Below are 27,773 nucleotides of genomic sequence, written 5' to 3' on the forward strand. Positions count from 1 at the left end.
ACCAAAATCCGGTCCAGATCCTCTGGAAGAACAGCAAGTGGTTTTAGCCACTGAACTATTTCTCCAGCATCCTTGGCTTGGTTTGTTTTTCCAGACCATTTTTCTATGTAAACCTGGCTGGTCCAGAACTTAGCTAGGTAGTCCAGAATGGCCTTCGATTTAGAGTTACTAGGTTAGCCACAATGTCAGAGCTGTATTTGTTTGTTCTGGGACAGAGTCTTGCTTTATAGCACAGGCTGGCCTTGGATTCTGGGTAATTATCCTTCCTCGTCCTCCTGAGTGCTCGGTCCATATACCCAGACAATGAGAACTGGCTTCAAAAGCCACCATTTCCACTCAGGATTGGTTTTCTGGCATAGGAGCTGATAACATCCTCCCCAGCCTCCCTTGCACTTGGGCGTCACCTTGGATTGGGAGATGTGAATGGCCTGGTCCTTTGGATTCCCACATGCTCTTGCTGGGATGGTGGTAGAGGGGCTCTGACTTCCTTTGGCTGCTACAAGGACAAGTCACAGCAAGCCCAGCACTTTGTTGAGTGTGGTTACTTAGGTAATTTTTGAGGCAGGGTCTTTCTACACAGCCACAGCTGTCCTGGAACTTGCTTTGTAGATTAGGCCAACCTCAACTCACAGAGTTCCACTTGCTTCTGCTTCCCTCCCTAATGTGGGAATTAAAGATGTGCACTACTGCTGCTGCCTGGTTTTGTTTTGTTTTAAACAAGAGCTGGCTGTATAACTCAGGCTAGCCTAGAACTGTCATCTTCCTGCCTCAGTCTTCCTAAGGCTAGAGTCACAGGCCTGCACCACTAAGCCTGGCTTAACATCTTCACAGCACAATTGGCCCAGAAGCTGACATTAGTGTCACTAGACTAAGAGCCAGGTATCTTCAGAGTTGCCTCCTTTCAGAAGCTCAGGGACCTCTGTGTATTGATACGAAGTCACACAGTCCTCTGAGGATGAAGTGAAGCTGATTATGGGGAAGATAGAAAAACGATGCAAGAGACAGGTATGGGAGCGCTTGCAGGTCATTACCACCACAAAGTGTATTTCTCCTAGCCTTCTTGTACTACAGTACCATGGGAAGCAAAGCTACAAGCTACCAAACAATTTTGCTGAAATATATACAAGACATTTGTTCTCACCCCCAAACCCCTTATTTCTTCCACTAAGGTCAATAGAATCTTTCCCCTTGCTTTGAGCCTTATTGTTCTATGCCTCAGCAGGCTGGGAAATCTGCTAACAGACTCTGACCTGCCTTCACTCTGCCTGTCTCCACCCCGACCCCCCCCCCCCGACCCCCGCTATCCCCCTGTACTCCAGAGAAGTGGCCAATAGCTCCCAGCACCTTTGTGCACTGCCTTTCCTGTTCTGCATTCCAGGGCTCCTGGTTCATTCCTGAAACCGCTGGTCTCTTCGGGCTGAGCTTTGGAGGATACAAACTGGCCTCAAAGACAGACAGATCCATACTTGCAAATCAACTTACTTCCACTTCTTTAAAAGACTGAAAATCTTACTCCTTTCGTCGTTATTGAATCAAATAAGATCTATGTGGGAGGCTATGCGGTGGCTAGGGAGATGGCTCTGCCAGTAGTGATTACAGGGCAAACCTGAGGCCTGAGTCCCCAGCACCCACAGAAAAAGCCAAACAGAGGCGTGCACTGGGAATCCCAGCCCGGAGGAGGTAAACGGATGGACTGAGGGCTGCATAGGTGGATGTATGGCTCGGTGGGTGGGTGGATGGGTGCATGCTTACTTGACCTACCAGGAACCACACCATCAAAAAAAAACCAGTCTTACCCCTCCAGCAGCTATCAACTGCCAATAGCTCCTGAGCTAGTGGTGGGAGCCCCATCCTCAGTCCATTCTGGGATGTAGATTGGCTTAATCTTGTGTCAGCAACCACAGCTGTTAGGAGTTCTTGAGTACAGCAGTTCTGCTGTGGCCAGAAAACACTGTTCACTTGTTCTTCTGACCTCAGGCTTTTGTGAATATTATGAGGGCAAATTATTCATTAGTTGATGGATCTTAATTGACTTTGAGTCAGTAGTTCTTTGGGGCTGAGGGGAGAAGGCTGTGTTGTTTGTTTGGTGGTAGTTTTGAGGTACACCCCAGTGAAGAGCTTGAAGAAACCAAGACACACAGTGGGCTACTTATTTTACTAACATATGAGTCCTGGGAATTGAACTCAGGTTGTCAGGCTTGGTGGCAGGCACCTTTACCCACTGAGCCATCTCACTGACCTGCACCTCTGATTCTGAGCTGTTACCATGTGAGAGTTACAGCAAGAGGGGGTCCTTGTGTGATTTGGAAGTTACTGATTTTCTAGCTGTTACCTCTTCTCTCAGAAGGATAAACAAATCTCTGGTTTGGAGGTGAGCTCTCACCCATGGTGCCCAGGCAAAAGCCATCTTCCTGTCTCAGCGGCCCCTTCACAGGGTCTCAGGCACACACCACTGTCCCTGGTTCAAGAATAGAACTTGGCTTTTCAGCTTGGGTACGTGGAACTTAGCTTAAGTGACTGACCCCACTTGTTGGGCACAGTTTAGGTACTTAGTATAAAATGATGCCTGTAGTTTTTATTTAACAAAACACATGAGACCATGGTTTTACTAAAACAACAAGAACAACAACTACCCTATGCTAGGAGATGGCTGAGTGTTTGCTCTGCAGGCATGAGGGACTGAGTGTGATCCTCAGAACTAATGAGAGGATGGTGGGTGGCGTGGTGCACATTTGCAATCCCCTCAGCAGAGAAGCAAAGACAGAAGGATCTCTGGGGCCCCCTGACCAGCCAGCTTAGCCTAGTGGATGAACTGCAGGCCAGAGAGATCCTGTCTCAAGCAGTGAGTGGCCTTCCTGAGGAAGATGCCAGAATGTGTCCTTGGACCTCTGTATGTGTGCTCATGCAGTTGAATGCACACTTACAAGTGTGCACACACACATGGGAACATTCTCCTCTGACACCTGACATCTCTTTTTCCTTCCTGATCTATTCATAAATTTTGACAGTTTAGCCTTTTGTTTTCTGCCCTGTGGACAGGCACTCTACCACTGAATTGCATCCCTAACCTCCCTTTTTCATCTTCCTTCCTCTCCACCTCCTTCTGGAGAGGGGGGCAGGAAAGACAGAATCCCTCACTGGGCTGATCTGGACCAGACTGGCCTCTAAGTGATCTACTTGCTGCTGCCTTATTAGCTAGCTTTGTTATACAGTCCAGGACACCTGTCTAGGGATGGACCACAGTGGGCTGGCCCTCCTGTGTCAAGACAATCATGCCCACAGAATAACCTGAATAAGACAAGTACACATTTGAGATTTTTTTTTTTTTAAAATGTGACTCTAGGCTGTGTCAAGTTAACAGTTAATGCCAACTAGGACAGATAGATGAGTGGATGGATAGATAAGTAGATGGATGGTTGACACATGGGTGTATAGGTGGCATGTTGGTTAGTTTTTGTCAACTTGACACAAACTCGAGTAATCTTGGAAGAAGAAACCTCAGTTGGTGAATTGCCACCATCAGACTGGCCTGTAGGCTAGTCTGTGGGGGGCATTTTCTTGGTTACTGATTGATACAGAAGGGCTCAACCCACCATTGTGGTTTGCCACCCTTACACTGGTAGACCTGGCATGTGAAAGAAAGGCTGAGCAAGCCAGTATGCAGCACTCCTTCATAGTCTCTGTTTCAGTTCCTGCCCTGCCTGAGTTCCTGTTCTAACTTCCCTCCCTCAGTGATGGACTATAATTTATGAGCCAAATAAGCAGTTTTCTCCCCAAGCCGCATTTGATCAGTTTTTTTATTTTGTTTTGTTTGTTTTTCGAGACAGGGTTCAGTTTTTTGTTTTTTGATCACAATAGGAAGCAGATAGATGGAAGAATGGATGAACAGATGTATGGATAGATGAGTGGGTGTATGGGTAGATGGGCAGAAGGACAGATTGGTGGGTAGATGATTGACAGGGGAGTGGATGATGCTGTGTAGATCCATGCGTGGGTAGAGAGTTGCAGGATGGTGGATACATGGTTGGAAGCTGGGTTGAGGGTGAATGTGTGTTGGACAGGGCTTGACAGGTGTTTCTAAATCGGGTCTCCGCAGCTGACTGGCGGCCGAGCTGCCTAGGAGTCCTGGAACTGTGTGTATCCTGCTTCCTTGATCAGCTAACAGGAATACGGGGCGGGGACGGCCTGGAATAGGGCGGGATCTTGCGTGGCCCCGGATGCGGCCCCGCCTCCGCTGAACCGGAAGTGAGCGGGCACAGGGAGCGGCGGGGCGCGGCGGGAGCCTGGCGGACCCTGCTGGTGCGGTGAGCGGGGGATGGGCGTCCTAGAGAGCTGTTGGGGTTCAGGAAGGGTGTGGGATGATGAGTTGTCTGGGTGCAGGGCCTGGACGGGAGGTTGGGGTACAGGGTCCGGGCTGGGACCCAGGTGATCCGGGTGCGGGGCAGGGTCGGGGCCCAGGGGTGCAGGGCCAGGATCTGTGGGTCGAGGCCTCGGGGTGTAGGGCTGGGACCCCTGAGTCAGGATTCCAGGCCAAAACTCGGTGTTCGAGGTGTGGGGCCGGGATTGTGACTTGGGGTGCGGAGCTGGGATCGGGCGTCGGGACCCGGGCTGCAGGGCTAGGATCGGGGGTTGGAGTGCAGTGCTAGGAGAGGGGAACCGGGGTGCAGAGTCAAGGCCAAGGGTTCGCGGTGTGGGTCCGGAATCGGGGGGTTGGGCTGCATGGTTGGGGTCGTGGTGTGGGGCTGGGATTCGGGATTCGGGATTCGGGGTGCAGGGCCAGGATTGGAGGCTCAAAGCCCCGGGTCGCAGGGTCTGGATGGGGACGTCGGAGCCCCGGGTTTTGGGCAAGGATCGGAGGTTTCGGACACCAATGCTGAGCCGTTCATCCGGTCATATGTGGAGTAGCTAGGGGTGCCCAGCCGGTTTGGCTCTGAGGGGGCGGGCCGTAGGACACAGGCCCTAGGAATTTTGGGCATAAAAAAGGGGTGGAGTTTCAGAGCAGGATCCCAGGATGAAGTGCTAAGTCGGTTTGGGGTGTTCTAGGTCAGAGTGCATAATTATGGGTCTGTGGTAGTCAGAGTACCAGAACTTAGGAAAAGAATGTAGACCTGAGGCCTGGGAGATGCTGGTGGGGGTGAGGGGACTTTGCTTCTAGAATCTAGTGGGATGATGAGGGCCTGGGGGAAGCTGGTGGGCCTGGGGAGCCTGGGGTTTCAGAACCCAGTGGAATTATGAGGGTCCAAGGACTTGTAGGAAGTTGGTAAGGCTGAGCAGCTGGGTTCCAGCATTGGTCTCTAGTCCTCAGGGCTGGACTGAGAGGCCAACATCTGAGGAGAGACCTGGGCACCTGAGGGAAATTTGCAATGGGGTCAATGGAAATCCAAGCGCCTAGCTTGCTTCCTGGAGCTAGGGAGCCTGGAATCCAGCCGCCCCTCCTCCTGGGTGTGTGCCCAGTCACTGCAGAGGTGTTTGGGCCTGGTCTGTTCCCTTGTTTCATCTTGGTCGGTGTGAGGGATGGGGACTTGTGGCCAGGGAGAAGGAATTCCATGTTGTGCCCAGTGAAGCAAGCAGAGGCTTTAGCCCTTCCTAGTGGTTTGCCCTGGCTGCACTGCCTGGGCCTTGCCAGTAAGTAGCCCAAGCTCCAGTAAGTCCTCACCACCCAGTAGACCCTCACAGTCAGAGCTTACAGCCCCCACCCCCCTCACGGTCCACCAGGGGTCAGGCCTCTGCTGGCTCACCCAGAGTGAGTCACCAGTTCAGGCCCTGAGTCAACACTGCTTCTCTGTTTGACTGAGAAGGTTGTCACCAGAAGTTTGAAGGAGGGAGAAGCAGCTTTGTGGGAGCTTCAGATGTGGAAGAGTGCAGAGGTGGGGTTGAAGAACTGATTGTGGTACTAGGTCTCTAGAGCACTCTGGGCCTTGCTAGACAGCTTCTCCACCCAGCTTTAGCCCTGGCCCTAGAGCTGACCTTTAATTGAGGGCTTATGACAGTTATGCCTTTAACACCTTGTAAAATGCCAGGGAATTTAATTGGCCCTTCAGACTTTGGCCTGTTAGTCGGGAAGGCACCTGGCATAACTCCGCACCGTCCTGAGCATCCTTACTGCCTTGTGCCCCTGGTCTTTGTCCTGGGCATGGTAGTGTCTGCCTACCAGCTTGTCTCTTAATGGAGTCCTGGGCAGGCTAGCCTACTCCGTCTGTGCACTGGCCTCTGTAGGCATGGGTTGGGGGGTTACCCTTTCCATAACAACTCCTGACTCAGCCACCTTTGCTCCGCTGCACTGTAGGTATCAGGTTCAGGGCCTCAAGATGGTGGATTCTTCCATCCTGTGACTGGATGCTCTCTGACTGAGCTTCGTGCTGGCTGTGTGGGCTGAGTGGCTTTCTCTGTCCCCATCCGATTTCTATCAGCTTTATTGATATTTCACCCTACATGTGATCACCCGATTGAAGGGTTCAGTGGTTATTGATGTATTCAGAGTTGTATAGCCTTTACCACAAACAGTTTTGGCCTTCTCAGAGATCTACATAGAATGTGCATGCCCATGGTCCCAGTGGCTGGGAACGCTGAAGCAGAGGACCTTGAGACCAAGGAGTTCTGGCCAGCCTAGGAACAAACCTGGAGTCTGTCTGTCTGTATGTGTCTCTCTTTCTACTCCTCCCTCCCACTCCCTTTTTGGTGGTGGTTGGGATGCATTTGAGACGAATCTCTATAGCTTTGATTAACCGGAAACTCACTACGTACACCAGCATGCCCCCTATACTTGCAGCCATCCTCCTGCCTCGGCCTCCTGAGTGTTGGGATTATAGGCTGTGGGCATACACTATCAAGCTGGGCCGCTCTGCTCTGTCCTTTAGAAAAGAAGGAAACTGGATATCTTAGCCTTGACTTTCTCCTGATTAGCTCTCCTCTCAGCCCTCCTCCCACGTTGCCAGCACCCCCCACATCCCATTTGCTAGGGATCAAGTACAGAGCCTTGAACACACAAAGCTTGTATTCCACCCATGAGCTCCAGCCCTGCCTTTTTTGTATGTTTGTTTTGAGCTCCTATGTTTAAGTGTCATTCCCTCAGTTCCCTATCACTGTGCCTGGCATCTTTGTTATTTAACAGGTTAGCTGTCTTTTTAACTAATGGTTAGTAAGTGCTCTTTATATATTCGGAATCCATTATTTGAAAACCATTCTTCTTCCACAGGTCATCCTGTCACTTGTTTGCTTCTTGGCAGGGTCTCATTCTGTAGTCCAGGCTAGCCTCAAACTCTCCAGCCTCCACCTCAGCGCCCCGAGTGCTGGGTTCTGCTTATATGCTGCCATACAGGTTCTTGTTGGTTTTCTGGTGGTTATCTTTTGAGGAACCAAAAAACATTTGAGCATTTAGATGAGAAGGCTGAGTGGGCAAAGGACACTTGCCACTGAGCCTGACACCTTGAATTCAGTCCCTGGGACATATATGGCAGGAAAGATTCAGGCTATCTATCCTCCGACTTCCATAAGCACACTGGTCTCAACCCCAGCATTGCTGCTCACTGGCTCCATATCTGGCTTTCCACATGGATTCTGGGATCAAGTGCAGGTCATGAGGCTTGTGCAGCAAGCACTTGTATCTGCTGAGCCATCTCCCAGCCCTGATGAATGGGCTGTGACTAGTGGGTTTTTTGTTTGTTTGTTTGTTTTGTTTTTTTAAAGGTGGTCTCACGTAGCCCAGGCTGGCTAAGGATGGGAGTTATAGAACTCTGGTCCCCCTGCCTCAAAACACTGGGATCGCAGGTGTGTGCCATTGTGCTGGCTCATCGTTTTAGCTTTTAGAGACAGGCTGTCCTGTCTCTGCCGCAGCAGGAGTCATAGGCGTGTGCTGCCATGCCAGGCTTCGGTTTCTAAACGCAGTGACAGGGTTCTGTCGCCATCTGCCTTCATACATTAGAATGGGAAAGAAATGTCCTATCTCAGCTGTACAGCGAGGAGGGCGGGTGCCGACCACAGAGGCTGAGATCTCAGCTGCATTTGGGGATGGGGGAGGTGTCTAAGTATGGGGGGGTGGGGTCTTTGAATCTTCGGAGTCCTCTGGTTCCTGTGGGCTCTAGTTAGAAAGAAACTGGTCTTCCCGTCCACTGATGTAATTATAGGCAGCTTATATATACACTTGATTTTTGCTTTTTTGAGTCAGGGTTCTTCACTGGTCTGGAAATCACTAAGTAGTCTATATAGCCTTCTCTATCTATCTATCTATCTATCTATCTAGAGAAAGCAAGCACTCGTAGTATCTCTAAAAGTGCCTTGCAGGGCTTGGGGTGAGGTTGCCCGAAGAGCCTGGTACAGGTGTGCTGAGCCTCCAGTCTTCTCTTCACAGGTAATCATTGATCATCGCAGATGCCCTCATATTCCACTTTGGATTCCTTGGATACTGACAGACTCTGAACTGCTTTTCCCAGCAAAAGAGAAAGGTTTGTGTGTTGTGACGGCTCCAGTATGCTTTCTCTCGGGTCAGATGTAGGAAGGGCTCTCTTCCTGACTCTGCAGGGAGAGACCTGGGGTAAGTGAGGGTACAATAACCTTTGCAAAGAAATCTGATGCTGGGACCTAGAAGGATAGTTCTGTAGGTAAAATGTTTGCCATGCAAGCCTAAGGACCCGAGTTTGGATCCCAAGCATCCAGGTAAGAGTTGGGCACACATCTCTGCAAAGTGCTGGGGGCAGCAAGAGGCAGATCCCTGGAACCACTGGTCAGCCTAGCCAGTTGACAAGCTCTGGGTTCAGTGGTGAGACAGTGTCCCAAAAATGAGGAAGAGGAGGCTAGTGAGTCGGCTCAGTGTGTAAGAGCATCACTGCCAGGCCAGAGAGCTTAAATCCAACCTCTGGGACTTGTATGGTGAAGGCAAGAGCGGCGGGTGCTGTGATCACAGCCCGTTAAGGGCTGGGGAGATGGCTCAGTGTTCACCACACGAGTGTGAGTTCTGAGCCTCAGAACTCAGGTAAATGCCAGGTGGGCCTGGGTAGGAGATCCAAAGAACAAGCTGGCTGGTGAGACTAGCCTTATCCAGGAGCTGTGGGTCTGACTGAGAGACCCTGTCTCAATGAATAAGGTGGAAGAGTGACAGAGGACACACACATGGGCATACGTGTTTATGATTTGCAGACATGCGTACTCCCCCAAAATGGAAAAAAGAGAAAGAAAAATCTTGTCAAAAGTAGGTCATGTCTGGAACATTCTTTGCCCACAGGATTTGCCATCTCATTACCAGCTTCTAATGTGAGGAAGGCTGCACTGTGCCCCCCAAATGGCAAACCTGCCCTTCGCCGAGCTGCTGGAGGCAGCTTACCGGCCTGGTTGCCTACCTTAAGACAGCCATCATAGTCCTAGGAACTCATTAAAGCCAAGATAATCTTTTTAAGTTGTGGTAAAATAAAACATACATTTGCCAGGAGTGACACTTAGGGTATACCAGAGCTGCATGCTTCCTGCCCCTGTGCTGCTCCTGGAATGTGCAGTCACCCTAAGGCTGATCAGGGTGAGGTCCTCATTGGTGGAGAACATGCACACCCCACTTTGTTGATTTGAAATGGAGTTCTACTCTGTCGCCCAGTCTGGTCTGGCCTGGCCTTAAACTTATAGCAGTCCTCCTGCCTCAGCCTATCTACTGCTCAAATTATAGGTGTGAGTCACTGAACCGCTTTCCCTTTTATTGTAGGTGTGAGTGTTCTGTCTGCACGTATGTCTATACCACATGTTTGCAGTGCCCATGAGGGCCCAGAGAAGGCATTGGGTCCCCTAGAGTTGGAGTTACAGTGAGCTGCCACATGGGTGCTGGCGACTGAAGCTTGGTTCAGAAGCTTGGAAGAGCAGCAAGTGCTCTTAACCTCTGAGCCATTTCTCCAGTCCCAACCATGTGTTTTGGTTTTTGCTTTTTTGAGTAAGGGTTCTTCATGGTCTGGCAGTCAGTAAGTAGGCTGGGCTGGCCAGGGAGCCCCTCAGATCCTCCTGCCTCCCAGGCCACTAGGGTTACAAATGTTCTCATCATAATGAGATTGTTTTTCTACATGGATGCCAAGGCAAGCCTTGCGTGGAGCTGTCTCCCCAGCTCCACTTTCAGGACTCTTTTTTTTTTTTTTGATTTTTTGGTTTTTCGAGACAGGGTTTCTCTGTATAGCCCTGGCTGTCCTGGAACTCACTTTGTAGACCAGGCTGGCCTCGAACTCAGAAATCCGCCTGCCTCTGCCTCCCAACTGCTGGGACTAAAGGCGTGTGCCACCACCACCACCCGGCTACCTTCAGGACTCTTAATATGAAGCTGTGATTCGTGCAGGTGTCCTGGAGTTCAGTGACTGCCCTCTGCAGGGAGGTAGCTTCCTAAGGGTTTGGGTCAAGGCTTCTCTGGGGTGCTGGGGTGACCCTCCTAGGTGACTCTCTGCCGCCCTTGCAGATGTGGAAAGCCTCTGCAGGCCATGCTGTGTCCATCACCCAGGATGATGGAGGAGCTGATGACTGGGAGACTGACCCTGACTTTGTGGTAGGAGTCACCAGCCTGCTTTGTCTTACTGGCTGTTTGCCTCTGAGGTTCCCAGCCTGCCCCTGCTCTGAGCTGCTTAATTTCCTCCAGGGCACAGGGGTACAGCTTAGATCTACTAGTTAGGGTCTGGGATATACTAATTAGGGCATAAGATAAGTAAATTAGGGTACCAGGTATACTATTTAGGTCTCAGGGCATACTAGTTAGGCATGAGAGTACTACATACTTCTCCAGGATGGGAATTACAGTATTTAGGGTATGGGGTGTGCTAGTTAAAATGGGGGGTATGCTAGTTAGGGTACAGGATGTGCTAGTTGGGCTCAAGGTATACTTGTTAAATCATGTATTAGTTTGTGCTCAGGGTGTACTAATAGGGTTCAGGGTATACTAGTTAGAGTACAGAATGTACTAGTCCTCAGGGTGTGCTAGTTAGGGCATGGAATGTACCACTGGCTTTTCCGGGGTAGAGATATACTAGTTAGGTTATAGGGAATGCTTTTTTAGGGTGTGGGATGTGCTAGCTCCTTCTCTTTGCAGAACGATGTGAGTGAAAAGGAGCAGAGATGGGGTGCCAAAACCGTGCAGGGATCGGGGCACCAGGAACACATCAAGTAAGTACCTTATGGCACCCCACTCTCCCATACACCCTGCCCATAGGGTGAGATTAGAGCGGGCCTCCCTGCCTCTCCAGGTAAAGATCGTTAAGAGTCTAGTGTTTGTGTGTGGGCCTAAGGTGTCAGGCACACACAGATAATGGACATGAGACCTAGCCATGTCTTTCAACACAGAACACAGTAGCATAAACTCTTCACTTTCAGTGGCAGCTGCTGAGGGTGTGAGATGGCTTTGAGTAACTTGGACCCTAACCATCTTCATTTGGATCATTGTCTGCAAGTTGTCTCCTGGAATTTAGTGCTTGACCCTGGGAGCCCAGCTCCATCCAATCTTGTGGAATGTACCGTGCACCGAGTCTGACCCAGCACCTTCTGAAATGCTACAGCAGCTTGCATCCCTGCCAGGGAGGGCAGGCAGGCCCTCTGCAGACACCTAGATGCTGTTTTAGGCCCTGAAGGGTTCAGAACACATCCTGTATTTCTGCTTTGGTGTTTTGGCTGCGGTAATCAGAACGTTTGACTAGGTGCCCAGAAGAGGGTTGTGTGGTGGCTTGGGTTGTAGGTGTAGGAGGATTTTTTTTTTTTTTTTTTTTTTCCAGAGACAGGGTTTCTCTATGTAGCCCTGGCTGTCCTGGAACTCACTCTGTAGACCAGGCTGGCCTCGAACTCAGAAATCGCCTGCCTCTGCCTCCCAAGTGCTGGGACTAAAGGCGTGCGCCACCACCGCCCGGCTTGTAGGAGGATTGTAGCTGATATTTTTATCTATTTCTGAGATAGAGTCCTGCTGAGTTTCCCTGTCTGGTCCCACCTTCCAAGCTCGTGACATTCTTTCCCATAGTGACTTTCTGAATCTGAGTGTAGAGTAACCCAGCCTCCCATGGAAGAGGTTTCGAGTTTCCCTGGTGTAGTAGAAGAGGGGATGGATATGAGGTAAACAGGGATCTGGGCAGCCAAGTGCCTGTGAGTCTGTCCCCATCGTTTTAGAACGTGATGAGAAGGGTGCATGGGAACACCCATGTGGCTCTCTGGATGGATGAAGACTCCAGGGGAAGGGGCATATGGGAGTCCCATGCTTCCTCTCAGGTTGTTGGTGGTGTTTCTCTTTTGCTGCTCATCAAGATTGGTGGTTCCAGGCCTGGTGTGCCTCTGTCCCCACTCTCGAGCTTGTTCATATGCAGAGCTGTGGGGCCTGTGTCTGCTGCTTAGGAAGGCCCTGTGACACAGTGCCCCAGTGACAGCTGTTTGCAGGCAGACAGGTTCTGATGTTCCTCACCTGTACACCATTGCTGCTTGTCTTAGTTTGCTCTGCATTGCTGTGATAAAGATACTGACCAAACACAACCTAAAGAGAAGCAAAGGGTTCTTTTCACCTTCCAGCTTCTAAGTCCATCACTGAGGGAAGCCAGATCAGGAACTTGCAGGCAAGAACTAAAGCAGAGGCCATGGGGGAAGACTCCTTATAGCTTACTTCTCATGGTTTGCTTGGCTGCTTTCTTATACCACCCAGGCAGAGCCCAGGGGTAGCACTACCCCCCAGTGGGCTCTCCCAGCATTAACCCCGCCCCCCAGTGGGCTGTGTCCTCCCATATCAGTCATCAAGAAAATGCCCTATAGTAGGTCAGTCTGATGGGGGCATTTTCTCAGTTGAGGTTTCCTCTCTGAGATGACTCTAGCTTGTATCAAGTTGCCACAATGCTAACCAGCATAGCCAGCTCCTTCTGGTGACCTTGGGGATTTGTAGACGGGACTCTGGGTGGCATTTACAGAAATCAGCCCTCTATCTGCTGATCTAAGTGAAGGGAAGCTCAACTGCGCTGCCTCTGGGGCCGGCTGCATGGTCCTGTGTGGATTTAGATCCATATTCCTCCCACATACAGAGCCTTGGAGGCAGGCACAGTGAACAGACAGGACAGCAATCTTGATGACTCACAAGGACATCTGTATTCCTGTTTGTCCTGCTGTCGGGTGAGGTGCATGCCTGGACCTTGACATGGCCCTGCTTTTCCTCCCCTCTAGCATTCACAAGCTTCGAGAGAATGTCTTCCAAGAACACCAGACGCTCAAGGAGAAGGAGCTGGAAACGGGACCCAAGGCTTCCCATGGCTATGGCGGGAAGTTTGGTGTGGAGCAGGATAGGATGGACAGAGTAAGTGGCTGTCCGGGCTGGGCTGCTGGCCTGCATGGGTGCATGATGTGGGTGGCAGTCAGACTTTTCCTGAGTCATAGTATAGAGTGGGGTTTGCTGAGGGTGAGGGGCTGCTCTGAGGGGTCCTCTATAGGCTGCCCTCTGGTAAAGCTCTTCTGTGTCTCTAGTAGCTGTTTTACATGGTCAGAGGCCCCAGCCAGTGGCTGGTATGTAGGGAGGGCTCTCTGGGAGAGATTAGCACCATGACCGGCTTTGTGAGTATGACAGAGTCTGGAAGCATCTGTCTCACAGACATCATGGTCACCATGGCCTATGGTTGAGATGGGCAAGTCCACATGGTGAAGTCAGCTCTGAGGGCCCTTTGCTCCCATCACATCTGTGGAGACCACTGACACTTAGCTTACATCCTATTTGCATTTGTGGGCCACTCTGTGGCCAGGTGGGGAGGATGTCCATCCTGTCTCAGCTGTGCCTGAGCCCCTGGGAGTGACATCAATGGTTCTGACTGGCAAGCAGATGCTGTGGGTATTTGTTGCATAAACCATCAGTCTGGTAGTGTTTTGTATCTTCTTGCCCCAAGATGAGGGAGTGGAGCCTGCTCTGGCACTCACTCTAGGCTGGCTGGTTTTTCCAGAGAGAAAGTTGCAGTATGTGGTGAGCCATGTGGGGTGGTTCTGATGAGCAGACATTGATGCTACTGGGTAGACATGGAAGAGAGGCTCAGCTGCTGCCTGTCTGATGGGTGATTCACTCACACATGGATTGTATTCAGCTATGCTAGGCACAGAAGGCCATGGCTGTGTCTCAAGGAGACACCACTGTCCATTAGAGGAGTGGACTCATTAGCCTGCGGGCACCCTGACTATATAGTCTGTGAAGAGACACCATGACCATGGCAACTCTTATGTAGGAAAGCATTTAGTTAGGGCTAGCTTACAGTTTCAGAAGTTTAGTCCATTAATCGTCATGTCAGGGAACATGAGCACACGCAGACAGACATGGTCCTGAAGATTAGCTGAGAGTTTTCCATTTTGATCTGCAGACAGAGAGAGTGATACTGGGCCTGGCTTGAGAATTTGAAACCCTAAAGCCCACCCCCTGTGACACACTTCCTCCAACAAGGCCATACCTAACACCACTCTCTAAGACTGAAATCTCTTTCTGCTCACCTGTCTTGACCTCTGTTTCCTTCGATGACTTCTCATTGCTACCCTGTGCTGCCATTCTGGGGAGACATGCCCTTCTGAGCTTCCCCTAGAACTCACTACCCTCACTTTGTGCCTGACTGGTCTTCTGTGCTGGGTACCCTGTGCTGTACCTGTGTACTGCCACCTTCTGTGGCTGACTCAGGACCAGACTGCTCCTAAAAACTTCAGTTCACCTCAGTTATTGACCAGCTGGCTCTCAAGCAGTGGGTGACATTAGCCAGGGTGCTCCATCTTGTTGACCCCTTAGGCCCTGTACATAGAGGAGAGGTTAGCCCTTGGCTCATGTGAACACCTGAGAATAATCTGTTGTCAAAAACTTGAACACGAATGGTTGAGCTATTCGTAGTTTGTCTTCTCTAGAAACTGAAAAGAGGTGAGTTCCAGAGACTTATTCAGTCAGCCTCATTCAGGGCAGCACATACCTATGAGGTCCAGGACTGGAGCCACTGGGACTTTTAGGGATCAGGCGATTGTGGCCTGCCAAGGAGGCTTCCTGCCTTCTCTGCATGATACAGGTCAAGGCAGATAATAGATATGCTTCTGCCAATAGAAGACCAGAAGCTGTTGAGCGCACATTCCAGCAGAGGTTGGAACCAGGGCCAGCTGTCACTTCAGCCCAGTTTTCTCTTTAATTTCTTTCTGATGGACAATCCTGCCAGGAAATCTCTTTGGCATGGCTGCCCCTTTTTGATTCTTCACTGACAGCTTCTGTGTGGGAGCCTAAAGGCCAAGGACAGGCCACAGTGCCACATGGGGTTTCATAGGCTGTGGCTTGTGGTCTGCCATCAGCTGTTGACCACAGTGAAACCGGGGAAAGAGAGAGTGATTCATCCAAGGTTTTCTCTGTAGACAGTGTTCTGCATATTACACAGACCTCAGTGGCTTTGAAGAAGGGGGTTGAAGTTGGTGATATGCAGAACAGGGCCCCAGGGCAAGGCCAAACTGAGCAGTTGGCCAATCAACCAAGAGAAGTCTATGGTACATAGGGCTGACATTCCCTGTAGGGCACTCAGTTGGGGCTCTGTGTTGCCAGGAAGGCCAATATAGAGAGAGTCTTTAATGTACTGTGTGGAAGCATCCCCTGTAAATAAAAAGCTGATGGTCTAGTAGCTGAGACAGGAAGTAGAAGGTGGGACATCCAGCAGAGAAGAGGTAGGATTCGAGAAGTCAAGAGCTGGAAGATTCACCTCAGAGTCTGAGGAAGATGGCACGTGGCAGAACTTAGACTGGTTTAAATGGGATAATTGAGTTACAAGCTAGTGGGAACAAGCCAAAGCTTAGGGCCTAGGCATTTATTATCAAATAAGCCTCCAAGTCGTTATTCAGGAACTGTAGGTGGGAAAGCCTGTGGTTACAGGCCAAGAAGCCAGGATCAGAGGCACAGGGCCCTCTGCATCCCCACTCTGAGCTGTCCTTGTCTAGGAAGGAGCTACACAGACATCATCCATCATGAGAAAGGCCACAGGACTGCTGTGGTGGGCAGCTGGTGACAGTGCAGATATCAGCACTGGTTATGGAAGGGGCCAGGGGGTCTGTTAGGCTGTGGGTTGATGCCCCTTGCATTGCCTATTGGTAGGTCTATAGCCTTGAATAGAAGGCCCTGCAGCCAGGGGACCTGCAGCCTTCGGTGAGGGCTGATAGGAGGCTCTTGTGCAGGTAACAGCCCTTGGCTCCTGCCAGTGTGGTCTGCATGTCTGGGAGGTGTGGTATGCATGTATGCATTGCCACGGCAGTACCTGTATCTGTTTCAGTACAGTCACAAAGTGTGTTTCCTTTGACTCTTGGGTCATAGCCTTGAAAACACCTGATTTTGAGAGAGTGATTGAGGAAATGGGTCTTCCTGTGTATACTTCAGACTCTGTCCTTTGTTCATGTCTGATCCTATCACGTACCTACCTGTCATCAGGGGTGTTAGTCTAGAGGATCTCTAGGTTTGGGGTGCACAGTGGACCCCTGCATCAGGGCTCAGCCATTTCCAGGCTGTGTCCTGGAAGTCAGGGCCTCCAAGGCCCCTCACTGACAGGGGTGCCTTCCTTTTAGCCTCAAGTAGCTGCAGCAACAGAGCTGGGGGGGGGGGGTAGGGTTGCCGTGCCACACACTGGGTGTGGGTGCATAATGCCGCATCTTTATTCTTTGTCCAGTCAGCCGTGGGCCATGAGTACCAGTCGAAGCTTTCCAAGCACTGCTCACAAGTGGACTCGGTCCGGGGCTTCGGAGGCAAGTTTGGTGTCCAGATGGACAGGGTGGATCAGGTGAGTGATGGCCGGGGCTGCCAGCTCCCTGCCCAGAGCTTCAGGCTGCGCTCGTGGCTGCACTTTTGGGTCAGTGCAGCAGTTCACAGGTATCCTCTGACTTCACGGGACTGTAGTAAGGTTGTCTAGGTAAGAATTTAAATGAGCGTCTCTGATGTTTGCCTCTCTGACCTAAGTGAAGGATGCTGACTATCTAATGGAGACTAGGCAGTGACATGGAGTGATAGGCCTCCATGTGCTTACTGCAGGCCTCCCTGTGTGCTTAGCCTCTGACTCAGATATGGTATACCATCAGGGACCTTTTTCATTGTCTTCCTTGGATAGATGTGATTGATAGGGTGGGTTTACTGAACTTCGGTCTTAAAGTCCAGAGGCTCTATAGTAAGCCTGAGGCTGTTCTAATTCTCCCAGCCTGGGTCTGTCAGTGGAGCAGGGCAGCACACTGCTTTCAGTATGTGTTCTAACTCTAAGACATAGTAGCAGGGTCTGACCATCATGTCCAAAGTGTGAGAGGTGCAGAGCCCCAGCTCCGGGTTGCACAGGAAGCAGAATGGATGATGAAGGCAGACCTGCCATCTTGTTAATGTTCTCAGTAAAGCTTGTTCCGGAAGTCCATGTGGCAGGGGAATTAATTCCAGATCAGCATGCTGTGCCTGGAATAAGTCAGCCAAGCAGGGATCCTGCGGGGGATGGAGGATTCTGTACACACAGACCGGGTCAGTGATGATTGAGTCTGTAGTTTGACTATGAAACCGAAGGTCAAAAAACAACATTGTTTAAGCCTGGCTCACACCTGTTTCCCTAGCACCTGAGAGGCAGAGGCAGGAGGATTACTTGGAGTTCAAAGTCAGTTTGAGCCACAGAGTGAGACCCTGTACATTAACAAACAGAAATCCAAACACTCAAGGATGGGGAGGCGGCTCAGACCCCAGTGTGGAGTGGGGAGGAGACAGGAGGATGGCTAACAGCCTAGCTCTCTGTTCAGTGAGACCATCTCAAAGGCCTAAAGAAACAGTGATAGAGCAGAACTGGGCAGCCTCTGGCATTTATATGTGTGGCACACACACCTAACCACATAACTAAAAGCTTTGTTCTTTGTGTGCCATGAGTTCAGATGGGTTGTCTCCATGGTCCTGTTTAAATGCCTGTCCCTTTTGTTTCTGTCCCACAGTCTGCTGTAGGCTTTGAATACCAGGGGAAGACTGAGAAGCATGCCTCCCAGAAAGGTAGGGGGAGCTGGTGCAGCCTGGTTGGGGGAGGCAGGAAGGCCTCTGCTCTGTGCTTTGACCTCTGGGACCATCTGACTGTGGCAGGGCCTGTGCCCTCACTGGCTGTGGCATACACAGAGCCGGCTGACTCCAGAGGAAGCCGCCTTCTCTTTATCTGAGCAGCTCAGCTCAGTCAGCTCTGTGGCATTGTGGATGAACAGCACATGCAAATGTTCCTGGAAGACAGAAAGTAGAGCTGTGGGCCTGTAGTATCCATTCTGTGCCCTGAAGCGTGGGGAAGAGAGTGCTGATTGAGTTTCATGACGTCACATGACTCTGGAGCTGCTGTTTTTGTTTTTGTTTTTGCTTTTAAACTGCAAAGGCAAATTGTTTCTTTACAGTACCCAGTGGTTTGGTTTGGTTTGGTTCTTTTAAGATGATATCATGCTATCATGCCATTGATCATGAACAATTGAACTGAACAGTTCTCCTGCCTCAGACTCATGAGTGCTGGGATTGTAGGCATATGACACTTCACCTGACTGTCATTTTTGTTTATTTTTGAGACAGGGACTCATTCTGTAGCCTAGGCTGACTTAAGCCTTATTTTGAAGCCCAGGCTGGCTTCCCACTCCTGGCAATCTTCTGCTTTAGTCTCCTGTGTACTGGGACCGCAGCTGGGTGCAGCCATGCCTGGCTGTGGCCAGTGAGATTTTCAAGTGGGCAGACACCTTTATTTCTTTGTACCCCTCCCCACTATTTATTTTATTTAAACATTTTTATTCACTTTGTATGTGCAGAGACCATGGGTAGAGAGAAGTTCACGGAGGTCTTTCCTCTCCTTCTGACACATGGATTCTGGGGATGAGCTCTTCAGGCTTGGTGGCAGGCTCTTTCACCCACGCTGCTGTCTCAGCGGCCCCCCTACTTTGGTTTCTTGAAGCAGGATTGCACACCGTAGACCCAGCTGAGCATTCCCAGTGGGAACTGCTCTGGCCAGTTCATTCTCTCAGTACAAAACAGTCTCCTGCAATGGTGGGGTGTGAGCTGAACTCTGTCTGCACAGTTTGTGGGTTGTGCCCCTCCCCCCTTTCTCCTTGGAGGTTCTTGGCCACCAGCCTGAAGGGAGAAGGGGAGCTGAGGTGGCAAAGAGCAGGGTTCGGCCATGAGGGTGTCTGGGATAACCTCTGTAGACTGCTTCATCGAGACGAGGCTATTGTTTTAGGGATAGGGTATGTAAGAGCATCTTTAGGGTACAGTGGAAAGGCTGGTTGGTCATGGCATCAAGCGAGCAGGAAGGGCCGATTGGTTATAGCACAGCACCTGATTGTCATGCAGTGGGAAGCCGGAGTGGGACTTCTGTGCTGAGTTATGCACCCTTGCACAAAGCTCTGTACAAGGTCACTTTTCAGACATGGCCAGCCAAGGCCAGCCACCTGTGCTCAGGGACACTCTTGGGCAGAGACAGGCAGAGATAAGGGAGCCCCAGTGAGAAAGGGAGTCCCCCATTTTATGCTCAAAAAACCACCCAGTCATGGAGGACTGCTACCTTAATAACAAGGTTCCCCAACAGAAGTGTCCAATGTCATCCTAAAGAATGCAACCCTTGTGTTCCAAATGAACACAGTATGTCTCTTGGGAGTCTTAACTCATGCTGACTGCTGTCTTGTCTCTTTAGACTACTCTAGTGGCTTCGGTGGCAAATATGGTGTGCAAGCTGACCGTGTAGACAAGAGTGCCGTGGGCTTTGACTACCAGGGCAAGACGGAGAAGCATGAGTCACAGAAAGGTTCGGCGGGCCTTGGGCTCCTTGTAGATGAGCTCTTTTTTTGTTTGTCTGTTTTTTGTTCCTGTGTTCCTTCTAATCTTTTCATACCTTAACTTTTCTTAGACTTACTTATTTTTATTTGATGTGTATGGGTGTGTGGGGGTGCTTTGTGTACATGTATGTATGCGCTTTGTGTGGAAGCCAGAAGAGAAGCTACATTTATAGGTGGTTATGAATGGCTGTGTGGTGTTAGGAGCCTAAAAAGGTCCCCTTAACCACTGAACTCTAGTGCATCAGTTTTCAACCTGTGGGTTGTGACCCCTTTGGGGTGGAATGACTTTTTCATGGGGGTCTCAGCAGGTATTCTGCATATCAGGTATGTACATTACAATTCTAAACAGTAGCAACAGTAGTTATGAAGTAGCAACAAAAATAACTTTATAGTTGAGATCACCACAGCATGAGGAACTGTATTAAAAAGGTCGCGGCCTTAGGAAGGCCAAGAGCCACTGTTCTTGTGCCTGTGTTTTGAGACGGGGTCTCATTTTGTAGTCCAGGAGCTCACCATACTTCATACTTGACCCCATCTTCCTGCCCAGCCCAGGGGTGTGTGTGTGTGTGTGTGTTGGGGACATGCATGCCATGTGTAAATGCCAGAGGACAACTTCGTGGAGTCACATCTTCTACCTGTTGTGGGTTTTAGGGATTGATTGGATATCGGCAGGTGTGTAGCAAACACCTTTTTGTGTTTTGTTGTTTGAGACAGGATCTCTATTGTGTAGCTCTGGCTGTCCTGGAACTTGCTATGTAGACTTGGCTGGTCTGGAACTCATGGAGATTCTCCTGCCTCTGCCTTACAAGTGCTTTACCTTGAACTTATACATGCTGAGCCATCTTGAAGTCTCCATGCCCCCTCCCTCCCAATCCCTTCTTTTCTTTTCTTTTTTTTTTTTTTTTTTTTTTTTGTTTTTTCGAGACAGAGTTTCTCTGTGTAGCCCTGGCTGTCCTGGAACTCACTTTGTAGACCAGGCTGGCCTCGAACTCAGAAATCCGCCTGCCTCTGCCTCCCAAGTACTGGGATTAAAGGCGTGCGCTGCCACGCCCGGCTCTCTTTTCTTATTTTTAAAGACTGGGTTTCACTGGGTAGTCTGATTGACTTGGGGGCAGGGACTGGGAGTGTATGTAGCTCAGTGGCAGAGCACAGGATCTGGATTTGAGCACCACATACTCAAAAGGCCCTGCTAGGCCATCCTGGCTTTCTCCTTCCCTGCTGTATAAAGAGCAGGCACATGTTTGTTTACAGATACAGCTGCACATTGGTCTTCCTGGTGCTGTTTGTTTTTTGTGCCCACATGAGTTAGTTCTGTTTAGTGTTTACCAGTATTTGACAATCAAGAGCTTGCATGAAAAAGAAGCCCTTAGATTCCGCACCCCCCACCCCTCTTTTAGATTTACTTATTTATATAAATATGATGCTCTGTCTACACAACACCTGAATGCCAGAAGAGGGCATCAGATCCCATTGCAGATGGTTGTGAGCCACCATGTGGGTGTTGGGGACTGAACTCTGGTCCTCTGCAAGAGCATCAATGCTCTTACTGCCGAGCCAGTTCTGGCCCTTTCTGTTAACTTCCAAGCTGTCTCTCTCTGGCCCTTTTCTGTTTTTCTTTTTGTTTGTTTCTATGTTTCATTATGTTTTTGTTTGTTTTTTTCAGCCAAGGTCTTACTTTATAGCTTTGAACTCAGTGTGTATTGGCTTTGTTGGCTTCAGATCCTCAGCAATTCTCCTGCTTTGGCCTCCTGAGTGCTGGGAGATAGGCATGAGCCACCGTACTTGGACTCTCTCTTCCCACGTGTCAGTCCCAGGGATTGTGCTCAGGTCATCTGGCTTAGGGACAATTGCCTTTGCCTGCTGAGCTATCTTGACAGCTCACAACTTACATTCTTAAAGACCATATAACATGTCATTTTGACCTGTTGCTGGCTTACCTTTTTATGTTTATTTTGTGCATATGTATGTCTGTGCACATGTGTGATAGTCAGAGAACTGCTTACAGGAATTGGTTTTCTCCTTATACCATGTACCATGTGGGTCCCAGGGATTGAACTCTGACCTTCAAATTTTGTGGCAATCCCTCCCCGTCCTCCCCCACCCCCCACCCCCCAACCTTCTAACCCACCCGTTGCTAGTTTTTCCTACAGTGCTGTTGTTGTTTCAGATTACTCCAAAGGTTTTGGTGGCAAATATGGGATTGACAAGGACAAGGTGGATAAAAGCGCTGTGGGCTTTGAGTATCAAGGCAAGACAGAGAAGCACGAATCCCAGAAAGGTACCAGCTGCTTCCTTCCTCTAGCCAGCCCCTCCCAGGATCACAGGCGTGACCACAGGAGAAGAGAAAAACTGGCTGTCACCTACAGTGGTTGAAATGGTCAGCCTAAGGCGGCCGGTCCCAGCCCATGGGAACTCACAGAGTGGCCTCAGCTTTGACCCCAAGCCCCAGTGTTGCTTGTAGCAGTGTCCTGTCACGCACGTCTGCCTGTGTGTGATGAGACCTCCATGCCTCGAGGACCGCATGCATTGGCCTTGCCTGTTGAACCGCACTCCTAAGATGCGATTATCTCGAGGAGGGCCTCTCATGGGTGTCAGCCAGGGTCCAGTGAAGTGTGTCTTCTTGCATCTGAAACCCACCTCTTCTTTGTCCTGGGCTGTGCAGTAATACCGGGGTATGGCTTTCTGTTGTGCATGCAGACTATGTAAAAGGCTTTGGAGGAAAGTTTGGTGTGCAGACAGACAGACAGGACAAGTGTGCCCTTGGCTGGGACCATCAGGAGAAGCTGCAGCTGCATGAATCCCAAAAAGGTACCTCCTCTAGCCCCACTCCCTGCTTTCCTCAGGGCCCTCTGGGACGCTCGTGTCGTTCCTTGGTGGGTCAAGCGCTTCATGTCAGCCGTGTTTCTGTCTGAGTTTTGTTCTCACGATGTGAAGTTGTCCATGTCTCCACTAGTTCCAGAAGTCCCCATAGGCAGCAGGGGGATAGGGTGATCCGTCCTATCTCACCCCGTGCCAAGGCTGCAGCCCCTGGGAGTCTGGTTACTGCGGCACCCTTGGGGGGGCCTTTGTTCTCCAGGTTCCTGGGTTCTCCTTTATAAGGTGGGCTCTGATATGTGGGAGGCACACTTCTTTCTGCAGTTCTGGAGATGGAACCCCAGGAACTGGTCTGTGCTGGGCAGGGTCTGTCTGTATCTGAGTCTCCCTCAAATCCTTGCACACTTCCTTTCTAATTAGAAATTTTTCTTGTCACAGTGGGAACTCTGCCCCAGGGAAAGCTGGTTTGAGGAGGGTAAAACCCTGTAGCTGTATCCAGCTGTCCCTTCAGGCAAACCTTGAAGCCTGGGGTAGCTTTAACTAAACTTTACCATCCAGTTCCGATCCTGCTTCTGCGTCTCAGCTGAAGTCTACTGACCTTTAAGTTTGTTCCTTTACACTTTGGTCAGTGTTAGATCATCAGGCCTAGATACAGAGGTCTGAACATGACGTACTGGACCAGTGCGCGTGCTCCCATGATTCTAACCTAGCTGTCTCCTCTCTCGGTCATGCTCCTCACTGTCTCCCGTGGATCTCCAGACTATAAGACTGGTTTCGGAGGCAAATTTGGTGTTCAGTCCGAGAGGCAGGACTCCTCCGCTGTGGGGTTTGATTACAAGGAGAGATTGGCCAAGCACGAGTCCCAGCAAGGCACAGTCCCCCCCCTGCCCCCTCCCACCAGCCCTTGCAGTGCAGCTGACTTGGAGCATAGACTTCAGGGTTTACCGCAGTGCCTGTGACAGTTCCCTGTGCCGCCAGCTGCCAGCGATGGCTTCCACTCAAGTGTCATGCTAGAGCAACATCCTGGAGCTCGGTCCTTTTCCTCCCCCACCCACCCCTGTTCTTTTTTCCCTCCAACCTTCTGGGTTGAGGTTAGGAGGCACTCTGCAGGCCAGGTTGGTGTAGTATCTGCAGGGAACACCTCTGGCCTCATCGCTGCAGACCCCTAGCGCTGACTCTCTGACCCACAGGGAGTTGGGTTTACTCCTCTCAGACCTGATGTTAACCACACACTGGGGTGGTGGAGAATGAAAGGCGTGTTTCATGTGCTCCCTGTGTCTTTGTTTACAGTGGTGTGGATTTTTGTTGCTGTTTTTTGTTTTTATTTCTTTTGGCCAGGTGTACAAGGTTTTATGTGTGTGTTTGTTTTTTGGCCACACAGACTTGTGTGTAGTATCTGTCTCCACCCAGAGCCTCACCCTAGTGCACACTGTGTGTGGCTGACACTGGCAGGTGAAGGCATGCCCTGGGGATCTCAGAAGATATTGCAGTTTTTCTCTTTGAGAGGTCAGACCTGGTTCCCAGAGCCAACCTGGTTCCTAGAAGCTGAGCGCCCAGGCAGAGGCCTGTGACTCCCTGGATCAGGGTGGACTGTGGGCTCCCAGATGCTGTCAGGCCCAGAGTGAATGTACTTAGTGCTGGCCCAGCAGATTGTGTGGAGGTGGCCATTGGTTCCTGTGATGTCAAGGCTGCATGACTGTCACTTTCATGTGTTTGTGTGTGGCAGCAACAGACATACTTGTCTGGTGGCATTTCCACACAGAGTTTTTTTTTTTGTTTTGTTTTGTTTTTTGTTTTTGTTTTTTCTTTTAAAAAGCAAGAGAACAAACCACGATGGGGCCTCTAATTAGTGCCCAGTAGAGCAGGCGCCCAGGAAGCAGATGAGAATAAGGCCCTGGCTGGTGCGAAGACTGTGCTATAGAAGTGTGCACTGCAAAGGCCTGTCCTGTGTCCTCCCTCCTTGGCTTCCTTCCCGCTGGCCTGCCTCCCATCCCCTCCCTGTCCCCATTCCTGGAAGCATGCCCACACCTCTCCTACTCCCTGCCTGCACTGGGCACTGTGGTTAGACAGCTGGCTCTGCCAGGAGAGCCTGTCCTCGGGCAGCTTTCACGTCCCTCTGCTCTGGTCTGTGTCCCCGGGCTGTTTGTGGATCCATGCGCATGTGCCTGCCACTGCTCGCCCATCCTCAGCCTCACGTAAGTCTCGCCTTTACCACCTTTTAGACTATGCCAAAGGATTCGGCGGGAAGTATGGGGTGCAGAAGGATCGGATGGACAAGGTAAGGCTGGTGAGCCATGGTGGGGATGTCTTCTGAGGGCCGTTGGCTCACTACATGGAGGTCTGTCCAGTGACATTAGGTATATATCGTTCCACGGCTCTGGAGTGGCGACCTGGGAACCCTGCATATCTCATGTGGCACACTGTGGGTTCATTCTGTTTTACATATGGGGCTGAGGCCAAGCAAGCTGAGTACTTGGTCACAGCGCAGCAGTTAGCAGGAGGGATCTTGTATGAAACCCAGGCACTTGATACAAGAGTCTTGGGACCTATTTGACCTTTTTTTTTTCTGACGATTTATTTATTATGTATACAATGTTCTGCTTGCATGTGAAGAGGGCACCAGATCCCATTATAGATGGTTATGAACCACCATATGGTGCTGGGAATTGAACTCAGGACCTCTGGAAGAGCAACCAGTGAGTGCTCTTAACCTCTGAGCCATCTCTCCAGCCTGACTATTTGAACTTTTTTTTTTTTTTGGTTTTTCAAGTCAGGGTTTCTCTGTATAGCCCTGGCTGTCCTGGAACTCACTTTGTAGACCAGGCTGGCCTCAAACTCAGAAATCTGCCTGCCTCTGCCTCACAAATGCTGGGATTAAAGGCATGCGCCTCCACCGCCTGGCTTGAACTTTTAATTATTAGCAGAAAGCCAGGCAAAAACCAGTTATCAGAATTGCTTAGTGGCCACATTTAGTCACTGTCTGTTACCACAGACGGGGGAACTGGACTACTAGTCTTGTTGCAGTGGGCCAGCACCTGGGACATCCTGGGCCTTAGCCTGCCCTTTTTCACTTTTTCCTTCAGATAGGGTCCTGCTGTGCCACCCAGGCTGACCTGGGACTTGAGGTGCTTCTGCCTCGGCCTCCGGCGTCTGGCATTGGTGGCCAGTGCCATCCTGTCCAGCTTTGTCTTTTAGTCATGAAAGCATGTTCCTGTGGTAACAGATTGCTCCTTCTCTCCAGACCCCCTCATCAGCCTGCTGTTGGCTTTTAATCAGTTCTGGGACCCTGTAAGGTCAGCTGTGAGCTGGTGAAAGTTGTTTTTCTAGTATGTCAGCCAGTGGTGGGGAAAGCTATTGCTAGACAGCTCTGTGGGTTCTCCAGTGGTCTGGCAGGGGCTGCTTTCCTCTGCCTGAGGTGAGCTGCATACTCTCAACTGCACAGATGCCAATGTTCCTTCCTGCCCTTGGCTGTGGTCACACATGGCATGCCTGGGTCATCCCCTGAGTTGTTCTTCCTTTAGACTCAGCTCACTGTGGTTGGCTTCACCCTGGGCATCTCCCATGTCACCAGGGTATCTCACAGGAGGCCCCGAGAGCAAAGCTGGTGGCTTGTGCTAACTGGCCCCGAGGAAGCCAGATGAACTGAGTTTAAGAATGATTATATGTAGCCAGGTGGTGTGCACATCTTGAATCCCAGTACTCAGGTTGCAGAGGCAGGCAGATCCCTGAGTTCAAGGCCAGTCTGGTCTACAGAGAGTTTCAGGATAGCCAGGCCTTTACAGAGAAACCCTGTCTCCAAAACAAAAACAAACTCCTTGTGTGTATGCATGTATATATGTAGGTGTGTATGTATGTGTGTGCACATGTATGTGCCACCAAGTATACTTGGTAGTCAAAGGACAGCTTGTGTGAGTTGGTTTCTACCATGTGGGTCCCAGGGATTGAACTCGGGTCACTGGGCTTGGAGGCAAGTGCCTCTACCCAGTGAACCCTCTCACTGGTCCCTGGACTGAGGTTTGAGGGCAGATGGTTAGTGACAAAGCAGAGGATGGGACAGGAGCCTGCTTTGGGAACAAGGTCATTGCAGATATGGAAGAGTGAGGGTGGTGATTCTATTTCCTGCTGTGGGGGAAGCCCTGGGAAGCCTATGGAACATTCAGCCTTTACTGAAGGAGCCTGAGTCTGGGCACAGCTGCACACCTGTAACCCAGCACTTGACAGAGCAGAGGGAGGGCTTGGTGTGATTCCAGCCAGTGGTGAAGGCTTGCAGAGTTGGGGCACTTGGGTAGAGAAGATGAGAGTGATAAGGCCTTAGGCAGCCAGGATGCTGCAAGGCTGCCTCAGTGGCAGGGGAGGGCCATGCAGCGTGCTGAGTGGCACCCCTCAGGGTTTTACCTCTGCCAGAAGAAAAGGGGTGGTGAGAGCAGCCTCCTTGGCTGGGTGAGGTGGCAGGAGACCAGGTGTGTGGTGGCTGAGAGCCCTGCTGCAGAAGACATAAGGAGCTAAGTGTGTTAGTCAGAGGCTGGCATTGAGGAAGTTGTGGTGTCTGTGGTTAGCAGTGATGGTAAAGATGGCGACCGCTGACCTTGTGCACTCGTAGTCAGGAAATGATGTGGTTAGCATTGTCTCAGCTCCCCACCTCCTGCCAGCCAGGCATGGCCATTCTCTCCCTGTCTACTGTCCTATGGAGATGCCCAGGGAACTGTGGGCAGGATCAGGATCCAGCTATGCCACGATGCTGTTCTAAGAGCAGTGTTCATCAGGATAGTGACTAGGATAAGGTGGTAACCTCGATACCAGCCTGTCCTCTCCTGGACAGGAAAAGTGTTCCTCTGTGGTGCCTTGGGCAGCTGCAAGTTGTCCATGGACAAGAGTGGTCACCCTTGGGCTCCAGAGCCAGGCTCTGTGGAGAAGGGGCCAAAGTGAGGGCTGACTTGGCAGGATGGATCAAGGGCTGAGGACGGGGGGAGAGAGGGAACCTCAGGAAAGTGGAATTGGGATCAAGAAGCTGGACTGGGGCTGGGCGAGCCTCAGAGGTGAGGCTGGCTTAGGGTTGGGAAGGCCCTAGGTGTTACCCCAGCACACTTTAGAAAAAAGGGGTGTTGTGATCTGGAAGGCAGGAGTGAGAGAAGGGAGCAGAGGGTGTGGAGATGTATCAGGGCTGCTCCAGGCAATTGCAGATCAGACAGGAGCCTCCTAAACAGCTA

The 27,773-nt window shown here is 50.7% G+C and overlaps 1 protein-coding gene across 3 annotated transcripts in view; it reads left to right on the forward strand.

Annotated features, from left to right (window-relative positions):
* Positions 1-4,238: 4,238 nt before the first annotated feature.
* The window catches only part of Cttn (cortactin), a 33,044-nt gene continuing 9,509 nt past the window's right edge, over positions 4,239-27,773 (forward strand). Inside the window, exons 1-12 of one of the 3 annotated variants that reach the window (XM_021166829.2) lie at positions 4,239-4,304; positions 8,348-8,441; positions 10,418-10,504; positions 11,042-11,115; positions 13,135-13,264; positions 16,614-16,724; positions 17,896-17,950; positions 19,611-19,721; positions 21,920-22,030; positions 22,450-22,560; positions 23,326-23,436; positions 24,789-24,844. In XM_021166829.2, coding sequence (XP_021022488.1) covers positions 10,418-10,504; positions 11,042-11,115; positions 13,135-13,264; positions 16,614-16,724; positions 17,896-17,950; positions 19,611-19,721; positions 21,920-22,030; positions 22,450-22,560; positions 23,326-23,436; positions 24,789-24,844 — 957 coding nt within the window. In that variant the 5' untranslated portion in view covers positions 4,239-4,304; positions 8,348-8,441. The remainder of the gene's footprint in view (positions 4,305-8,347; positions 8,442-10,417; positions 10,505-11,041; positions 11,116-13,134; positions 13,265-16,613; positions 16,725-17,895; positions 17,951-19,610; positions 19,722-21,919; positions 22,031-22,449; positions 22,561-23,325; positions 23,437-24,788; positions 24,845-27,773) is intronic. The other 2 variants (XM_021166830.2, XM_029479594.2) reach the window with 2 other exon arrangements.

This window comes from Mus caroli, unplaced genomic scaffold (genome assembly GCF_978045245.1).
Source record: "Mus caroli unplaced genomic scaffold, Mus_caroli_1 scaffold_8, whole genome shotgun sequence".
Taxonomy (NCBI): Eukaryota; Metazoa; Chordata; class Mammalia; order Rodentia; family Muridae; genus Mus; species Mus caroli.